The 10,083-nt window shown below is 42.9% G+C and overlaps 1 protein-coding gene across 2 annotated transcripts in view; it reads right to left on the reverse strand.

Moving 5' to 3' along the window:
- Positions 1-7,345: 7,345 nt before the first annotated feature.
- Positions 7,346-10,083, reverse strand: part of LOC108793530 (antizyme inhibitor 2) — a 6,375-nt gene continuing 3,637 nt past the window's right edge. For both annotated transcript variants that reach the window (XM_018564502.1, XM_018564503.1), the window contains exons 5-9: positions 9,634-9,799; positions 9,376-9,538; positions 9,093-9,205; positions 8,780-8,994; positions 7,346-7,536 (exon numbers count right to left, since the gene is read on the reverse strand). In XM_018564502.1, coding sequence (XP_018420004.1) covers positions 7,398-7,536; positions 8,780-8,994; positions 9,093-9,205; positions 9,376-9,538; positions 9,634-9,799 — 796 coding nt within the window. In that variant the 3' untranslated portion in view covers positions 7,346-7,397. The remainder of the gene's footprint in view (positions 7,537-8,779; positions 8,995-9,092; positions 9,206-9,375; positions 9,539-9,633; positions 9,800-10,083) is intronic.

Below are 10,083 nucleotides of genomic sequence, written 5' to 3' on the forward strand. Positions count from 1 at the left end.
CCAGCTGCTGACAAGCGAGAAGTACTCCCATCACAATTTAAAGTGACACTAAACTCGGGAGTTAAATCATAAAAATGCATTCAAGTACCTTAACCATTAACAAAAATGTATCTTATTTGTGTATCACTCTGCTGTAGATCCTCAAATCATCACTTTGAGCCTAGAATATTTCACCTTTTCACAATATTCTCATTTTCTGAGATTGTGGATTTGGGGTTTTCATGAGCTGTAAGCCATAATCCTCACAATGATGACAAATCACGGCTTGAACTATCTTCGCTGTAGATCCTCAAATCATCTCTGAATTCATGCCGGTACTGTCCTTCCTTCTGGAGGGTGGCTACTTTTGTTCCCTATGGTCCCTGTGTGTGTTGTAAAGTAGCAACCAACATCACTCCTGTGATGAATACAATCTCAATACAAATTAGTAAACTTAACATTGTAACATACTAAGGCACACAACTAGGCTCTAGGAGGCCCATGGTCGTGAACAATTGTGGCAAGCATCCAGTAGAAAAAGGGAGATTTTTAAACTCATATGTAAAACTGTCTTTTAAAGATTAAGTGATTTGCCAAGATAAAATACACAGGGCCGTCTCTATAATGAGGCAGGTTGCCTCAGATGGCATCTCATTGAGTCACGTCCGGGAACCGCCCCCTTTCCGGTCAAAGCATCCCAGGTGGCTAAGAGCTCTTAGCAACCTGTGATGCTCTGGCCTGTGTCCCTCTCAGCTTTTGGCAGCCAGTGGTGTCACCCCTCTCCAGGAACGTGCACCAGTAGCAAATGCCCCCATAACGTACACCATTAGCGAACCACCACGTGTTAGGCAGCGTATAGTGTAGAGACACCACTGTGAATAAAATTTATATTTTAAATGTAAAAAAAAACAAAAAAAATTCCACTTGATTGTATTGTTCCCTTGATGTTTGAGGGACGCAGTGGGTTATTGTTCAATCGCTCTAGTGATTGGTGGTCTTCTAGATAGGTCACAAAATAGTATATTTTAAAAAAGTATAACAATATTTATTTAAAAACCACAAACCTTAAGCTCCAGGCAAGCAACTTTGCTTAAAACCGAGATAATATCTTCAGTCGGCTACAGGCAGGAGAAAGCATTTCCTCTGTCTCCCCACCCCCAGTAGGAAGATATGAATAAGCCACGACTAATTTTCCCCAAAAATTGTCTGCACGTCTATAGAGTGTTCGGGTTTCGCTTGAAGAAAAGGTGGCAACCCTAACCCCCAGTGATCAGACTGCATCATTGTAATATTAAAATAGTCACAAGGTGAGAGACTGATCCAGGTCATCCATTTGTGAACACAGCCAAGAACTGCACAGGCTTTAGAATTTACATGATCATTTCAACTATGAATCAGCATCTCACTTTAGGATATAGGTACTGAACCTGCATAATGCCTGAACAAAAATGGCTCTGTCCTTCCAGAATGAACGTGGTTTTTAACACAAAATGCACACAAGTAACATGTGCAGTATAACCAACCTGAAAGGGGGGGGGGGGTTTAACCTCTCTGCTCCTTTTAAACCTTTACTTTTAATAACTTACAATGTTGCCAATTTGTATAAAATGAAAATGTACAAAAACATAAAAATGTATTATAAAATTTAAAAAAAAAAAACATACCAATTTCAACATGTGGTAACATGACTTATGTTGCATACTTAAAATCAAGGTTAAAGAATTACCAATCGATCGCCTGGAGTTCGATCGCATCCATAGGGTCACTAGCCCCCAAGCGACCAGATGGCCCCCCGAGGGATATAATCGTTAAGTTCACGTACTACCGTACCAAGGAAGAAGTATTGCGCTCTGCCAGAGGTCGGAAGGAACTCCGCTTCAAGGGACATGAGATCCAGGTATTTGCAGACCTATCGCCTACCACCATACAACGCCGCAGGGCTCTGCGGCAATTTCTGGAAGCTTTACGCAGCCATGATGTTGCCTACAGGTGGGGGTTCCCATTTAAACTGCTATTCACGTTTAAGGGCAAGTCCTACTCCATTACCACCCCCAACGAACTGAGAAAAATACTTCAGGAACTGACACTGCTCCCACCATCACAGAAGACCACCTCGCAGGCTGCAAGCAGTCCCCGTCCGGTACCCCCGAGTCCACTATGGGAAAGGAAGCAACGACCCCAAACGAATCGTCCACAGAGGTTGAGAATGGCACCGACCCCCTCTGACCCTACTTGAGGTTTTGACCTGCCTAACCTGCAAACACCTTGGACATGAAGTCTACCACCACTGTTGCCTCAGTTGTATACGGTATAGCTTGCCTTACCTTAAAACTGCACCACGAGTTATTAAAGGTGGGAGCCGCTGCCCCTAACCTATTATTGCTGATCTGATGCAAACCTGCTAAGTTTGCCTCCCAGTATCCACGGTCGGTCCTATACTTACCAGTGTGTTTTATATAAGTATTTGTGAGAATTACACGAGTTTATTTTTATATATTGTTATATATGTTGCAGCTCTTATGAGGGACCGGGTGTCTTCACCCCCACATGAGACCCACGGGAGAGGAGATGGCTTGGTCCACCTCTTCCCGCGTTACACTTGTCCTCCAGGACAGTTTAATTCTTTATTTGTTTTATTATGTTTACTGTTCCCTGTATGGGAAACCTATTTCTATTCTTTCCTCTAACTTTTCTTCTTCCCTCCTTGACCCATCGGTGGATTGGAATGCATACTCTCAATCCCTCACCCTCTGGTTGTACGTGAGTTTCTCCACCTGCGAGGTGTATGCTCGCGATGGAGTAAAACACTCTTCTAAAAGATCTAACCCTTATGGCTGTTGATTTCACTGTACTCTCCCATAACGTCCAGGGTCTGAATTCCCCTCATAAGCGAAATAAGGCATTTTCTTACCATTCATCATGTCATGCGGACATAGTGTGTTTGCAGGAGACTAGGTTCTCCACAACTTCCTGCCCCAAATACCTACACAAAAACTTCCCAATTTTTTATACTGCAACCTTCACTGAAAAGAAAAGAGGTGTGCGGATTGCACTACGTAAGAATCTGCCATTTGTTTGTGATAAGCAAGTTACAGACCCTACAGGACGTTATGTGATCTTAGTGGGAACCTTATATGATGTAGATGTAACTATTGTGTCATATTATTGCCCCAATACCCATCAGCTTCGATTCCTGTCTCACCTGCTCGGGGTCGTATCCCAACATTTGAAGGGAGTGTTGCTCCTAGCAGGAGACACTAATCTGGTACTTCACCCTGTTAATGATAGGACTAAACCTACCACCCACACTAGCCCACCCTCCTCACTACCACTGGATAACTCCTCCCTCCTCACATTGCTGAATGATCACAGCCTGGTAGATGTTTGGAGAGAATTAAACCCGACCACACGTTTTTCTCCAAACCCCATCATTCCTTCTGCAGGATAGACCACATATTCACCCAGCAAAGCACCCTAAATGCGTTCATATCTGCTCGCATCAAGGCAGTACCATGGTCGGATCACGCCGCTAACGCAGTGAGATTCCACCTAGCAGCAGGTACCCGGCAACAGTACTTATGGTGTGTGAATGAAAGTTTGTTGACCTCGGGGGATTTTTTGCAACAGGTCGAGTCGCATGCCCGCCAATACTTCGCTCTGAACACTGGCACAGTGGACTCTCCAGTTACTCTTTGGGAGGCCCATAAGGTTACTATTAGAGGCCACTTACTAGAAATGGCCTCCCGTAGGAAAAGGGATAGAAATAGTAGGATAAAAGAATTATACTCCGCGCTCGGGGAGCTCGATAGACAATTGAAGGCTAAATTTGACAAACAACTGTTAGCACGCCTCAACACATTTAAAACTGAACTGAACCTCCTGTTAGACAAACAAACAGAGAAGCTTATCAGGTGGTCCAAACATAAGCTCTTCACCAGAACTAACAAGCCCGGCTCTATGCTAGCCCATAAACTAAACGCCCTACCCCTGAGGAACACCCCCATTAAACTCCGAACTGCCCAGGGAAACATTACTGCAAACCGACAGGATCGTCGATTAATTTCATGAAAATTTAACAAATCTTTATTCCTCCTCGTTCTGCAAAGAGCAAGCGGATGCCGCATTTAAAGATCTTACTCTCCCGTTGGTGTCCCAGGAATCCCTTGATTCCCTGCACTCAGCTATAACAGAGGAAGAGGTAATGTTAGCTATAAAATCCCTCAAAACATCTAAGGCCCCAGGCCCTGATGGCTTCTCTGCCCTATATTATAAAAAATTAGCACACATCCTGGCCCCTAGAGTAACTGACATGTTTAATTCCTTAAGCAAAGGCGATTCATTACACCCCTCATCCTTACTAGCATATATTTCCATGGTCCCTAAACCAGATAAAGACCACCTGGACCCTAATAATCATCGTCCAATATCTCTGTTAAATGTGGATATTAAACTACTGACGAAAATATTAACTAACCAATTTAATGAGTTCCTGCCCACAATAATCCATAGGGACCAGGTGGGATTTATCCCCTCCAGACAAGCGGGAGACAACATTAGAAAAATTATTCATCTTGTACATGTGCTCAAAACCAGGAATGTTCCAGGCCTCTTATTGTCCCTGGACATTCAGCGGGCATTCGACTCGATCTCCTGGGATTATCTGCGTTATATATTAGTTAAATGGGGCTTCCAGGGACCGTTCTTGAACTGGATACAAGCTTTCTACACTGGGCCAATGGCCCGTATCAAGTATCTGGGTCGTGTGTCTAACCCTATTACCATAGAGAGGGGCACTCATCAGGGCTGCCCCGTCACCGGTTCTCTTTGCCCTAGCCATCGAACCCGATACACTTAATTCGAAACAACCCTAATGTGAGGGGAGTGGAGGTGGCAGGGGTAGAATATAAAACCAGCCTATTCGCTGACGATGTCATGCTAACTATCACCCAGCCTCATACCTCCATCCCCAATCTACTACACATTTTGGACATATTCTCAGGGGTTTCAGGCTTGGAGGTAAATTGGAAAAAATCAGCGCCCCTGAACATTTCCCTTGCCCAATCTACATACGAACAGCTCCGCAAGAACTTTGCATTCTCCTGGGAACGGCTGTCCCTGAAATATCTGGGGCGTAAATATTACACCATCTTACGCTACTCTATACACAGCCAATTATTTACCCCTGTTCCACCACCTTAAATCCTTAATGACTAGCTGGGAGCGCTAGTCATTAGTTCGGGAGAGCAGCAGCAATTAAGATGACCATCCTGCCTAAGCTGTTGTATTATTTTAGAGTCCTACCAATAGCTATATCACCCTTTGCACTACGATCCCTACAGAAACGAATTTTAACATTCATCTGGCACCCCCTGAGACCCAGAGTACCCAAATCCACGTTATATAAGCATAAAAAAGATGGAGGGATAGGCCTACCTAACATATTACTTTACTATCAGGCTTCCCAACTATCACTATACATCGGGAGACCAATATCCCTTTGTGGACTATGCTGGAAATCCCACACTGTTCTCCAACCCCACTCTCAGCTCTCCCGTGGCTACCGCCCAATCAGAGACAAGCCCTAAAAGTGTGGGATTCCCTAAAATACTCAGCAGCATTAATGTCCCCTTACATGTCCCTTCTCCCTATCACTTCCCAACCTATGTTCCCACGGCATGTACTAACCCGGAGCAATTTAAATGGTGGAGCGCCAATGGGTTTATTAGGATTTATGATCTATTCAGTCACACTGCTATCCCCACATGGTCATACCTCTTTAAAGAGCACAAACAAATCCCTGACGCGGAACTATTCCGTTATCTACAAATACGACACTGGGCGTCTTCCCTACAAGAACGGAGACCCTCGAACAGACCCCTCACTAGCTTTGAGCATATGTGCCTCCACTCCCCAAACAAGTGTCGCTATTATATTTCACGCTCAACTCCCTGAAGCGTCTTGACTTGCACACTTACCCTGCAAGGTGGTCTACTGACCTTAATCTTACTTGGACTGAGGAGAACTGGGGCAGGGTATGGGAGGAACATCTCCCGATGCTCCTTTAATGTCACCAATATGGAAGTGGCTTATAAGGTTATGTTCCGCTGGTACATGGTCCCCACCCGCCTAGCCAAAATATACCCAACCTCGTCCACTGCCTGCTTCCGGGGGTGCACAATCGCTGGAGACATGCTCCACACTTGGTGGACGTGTCCGTTTGCCTCACGATTTTGGACTAGAATCTTTCGCTTACCCTCCAGTCTGTTTCACACCCGCATCCCCAAGGATCCCACCCAAGCTCTGCTACATAATACCATACCCGGTCTAACCACCTCCCAAAGATCACTAGCACATCAGATCCTCTTGGCAGCCAAATTGACCTTAGCAAATAACGGGAAAAAACAAATCCTGCCAGATCGTGAGTTTACTTCAAGACTAGACAATATTATGACTTATGAAAGATTGTCCAGTATTCTGAAAGATACACATGCCAAGTTCTTAATGATATGGGAACCTTGGGTGCTATATCAACACCCGGATCTAAGCTAGGACACCCTTAGACTTCTATGAGAGACTGCTATTTCAAAATTGGGAGTGCCTCTAGTTGGGTAGGCCCTAGTAGGCTGCCCTACTGACCTAATCTTCACCACAACCAGCTGTAGCATCACACAGATGGATCTGATACCCAATCCATCCCCTCTCCCCCGCTCTTCTTCCCTCTCACTCTTTTCTAAAACTTTCCTATGATCACTTTTTGTTAGTAGGGACAGACATAAAGTAATGGTACCCACTTTGGACTTTTATGTACATTATAAATTTGCATACATTGTTTGTATTGTACCCTTTATGTAATGTCTCTTTTACCTGTGAAAACTGAATAAAATACATTGTTATAAAAAAAAAAAAAATAGTCACAAGGTGAGAGACTGATCCAGGTCATCAATTTGTGAACACAGCCAAGAACTGCACAGGCTTTAGAATTTACATGATCATTTCAACTATGAATCAGCATCTCACTTTAGGATATAGGTACTGAACCTGCATAATGCCTGAACAAAAATGGCTCTGTCCTTCCAGAATGAACGTGGTTTTTAACACAAAATGCACACAAGTAACATGTGCAGTATAACCAACCTGAAAGGGGGGGGGGGGTTTAACCTCTCTGCTCCTTTTAAACCTTTACTTTTAATAACTTACAATGTTGCCAATTTGTATAAAATGAAAATGTACAAAAATATAAAAATAAAAAATTTATTATAAATGAAAAAACAAAAACATACCAATTTCAACATGTGGTAACATGACTTATGTTGCATACTTAAAATCAAGGTTAAAGCCGAATTGGACAAACATGCTGGACAATAAAACAGAAAAGAATGACAGCTTTACAGCACTTCTTGACACTGGAATGTAGCAGTTTAGATGATACTGGTTGGTGCAAACGCTGGAGTGAAGCAGAGGGAGTCAGAGATCTCCCAACCACAGGACATTGGAGTGCAGACAGTTTCCTTCTCCACAACGGTATGTAATCCCTTTTGCAGTAGCTGAGTTGCCTCCCTAAAAAGAAAAACCAAGAGAAGAAGTGTCACACCATCAGCCAAAATAATTCTTAAATATAAACATCCTTTACCAGTATATGTTTTTAACCTATATGTCAGATGGCAAGAAACACTGAAGCTGTGTACCTGCAGAGGCCTTTCTGCTCTTGAGGTTACACTGCTTTTGAAAAGAGGGTTCATTAAAACGCTTAATCTGATTGGATGCAGGCATTGTTCAGGTATTTTAAGAGCCAGGGCGGCCAACTAGCAAGATACCGGAGCTTGGCCCAGTGGGAGATTCCTCCAGCCACACAGTTTAGTATAGATGAAGGAATCTGTTGCACTTTTCCCATCGTACCATAGAAAATCTGTAGATAATCTATAGGTGTGGCCAGCTTTAAACTGCTGCACTACTCCTTCCTCCCATCCTCAATGAGGATATCCTTACCAGGCAGTGCGAGGCATTGCATAATGGATGCGGGTCTGTTGAAATCCATTGAAAGTGGATGAAGCCGCCACTGTGTAGGCTCCCATGTTTTCAAATAGCAGCCAATCACCAACGTGGAGCTCAGGCAGCTGAAGACACTCGGCAATTTGATCCAGTCCATCACATGTTGGTCCCCATAAACTACTGGTGTACAGTGGCTGATCCGGGGAAGGTTTCTAAAAGAACAAAAGACAAAATAAATAAGTAAAATTAAAAAAAATATATATATAAAAAAAACACATTCTTTTTTTTTTTGCTAAATATAAACTTTTACCTTATGGAGGATGGGTTTAGGATGGGCATGACTTCTCCACAACGGTATGTAATCCCTTTTGCAGTAGCTGAGTTGCCTCCCTAAAAAGAAAAACCAAGAGAAGAAGTGTCACACCATCAGCCAAAATAATTCTTAAATATAAACATCCTTTACCAGTATATGTTTTTAACCTATATGTCAGATGGCAAGAAACACTGAAGCTGTGTACCTGCAGAGGCCTTTCTGCTCTTGAGGTTACACTGCTTTTGAAAAGAGGGTTCATTAAAACGCTTAATCTGATTGGATGCAGGCATTGTTCAGGTATTTTAAGAGCCAGGGCGGCCAACTAGCAAGATACCGGAGCTTGGCCCAGTGGGAGATTCCTCCAGCCACACAGTTTAGTATAGATGAAGGAATCTGTTGCACTTTTCCCATCGTACCATAGAAAATCTGTAGATAATCTATAGGTGTGGCCAGCTTTAAACTGCTGCACTACTCCTTCCTCAATGAGGATATCCTTACCAGGCAGTGCGAGGCATTGCATAATGGATGCGGGTCTGTTGAAATCCATTGAAAGTGGATGAAGCCGCCACTGTGTAGGCTCCCATGTTTTCAAATAGCAGCCAATCACCAACGTGGAGCTCAGGCAGCTGAAGACACTCGGCAATTTGATCCAGTCCATCACATGTTGGTCCCCATAAACTACTGGTGTACAGTGGCTGATCCGGGGAAGGTTTCTAAAAGAACAAAAGACAAAATAAATAAGTAAAATTAAAAAAAATATATATATAAAAAAAACACATTCTTTTTTTTTTTGCTAAATATAAACTTTTACCTTATGGAGGATGGGTTTAGGATGGGCATGATCAAAAAATATGCAGTTGAAGGAACCATAAACACCATCATTGGCATAGTACATTATGTTTTTGTTTGGGCAGTTTTCTTCATCTAGAGAAAAAAGAAAAGTTGAGCATTAATAAAATACTTAGTTTATCGGCACAGCATTGTGTGCGATGACCAGTTCTTAGCGACAGCAGGATAGGGTTTTCTACCCAAAACAAATCTGTGTAAGTGCCATTGCAAAGATTTATTTGAAAACATTTCCACTGGGAACTTACCATCTGAACCGCAATTGTCCAACTGCACCTCCTTCTTAGCGATTATGTTTACAGCCAAAGAGAAAGCAGATGCTATGTAATATCTCCCTGGTTCAGCAATTATCTCTACAGCAGAGCCTTCAGGGAAGTACAAGTCCAGTGCTGGATTTATCACAGCTGCAATCTGTTGTAGAAAGACAAGCTAGTTAGCATCCCCCATTCCTTTTAAAATCATTTCATCATAAAAAGGTGTCAACGTTTGTCAATGCAATCCATTACCTCTTCAAATCGGACTTTTGCATCATCTGTCCCTGGGAATCCACCACCGATGTCCAGCAGCCACATCTTGAATCCAAACTCAGAAGCCATTTCAAAGACTAGCCTGGCATCTGAAATAGACTGCACATATGCCTTGGAATCACTGCATCCACTGCCCACATGAAAGCTGGGGAAAAAATAAAATTAGATTTATTGGAATTATGGCAAAAATATTGAAGTGCATCAAACACACACTGGTATCAAAGTTGTCCTTGCTTACAGATTGAACAAACAGACTGGACCTGTATTTTAAGTGACTTGGGCTAAAAGATCTTGAATATCTTTATACCTTCACTTTTCCCTGATAACCATGGCCAGGAAAATTAGCTATTAAATTAATGGGTTTGTAATCAAAATAAAGATTAAAGGAACTGAAGCCAAAACTTTTCAGTTTTGGATAGCATGGAAGGG

Source organism: Nanorana parkeri, unplaced genomic scaffold (genome assembly GCF_000935625.1).
Source record: "Nanorana parkeri isolate BGI_ZX_2015 unplaced genomic scaffold, ASM93562v1 scaffold757, whole genome shotgun sequence".
NCBI lineage: Eukaryota > Metazoa > Chordata > Amphibia > Anura > Dicroglossidae > Nanorana > Nanorana parkeri.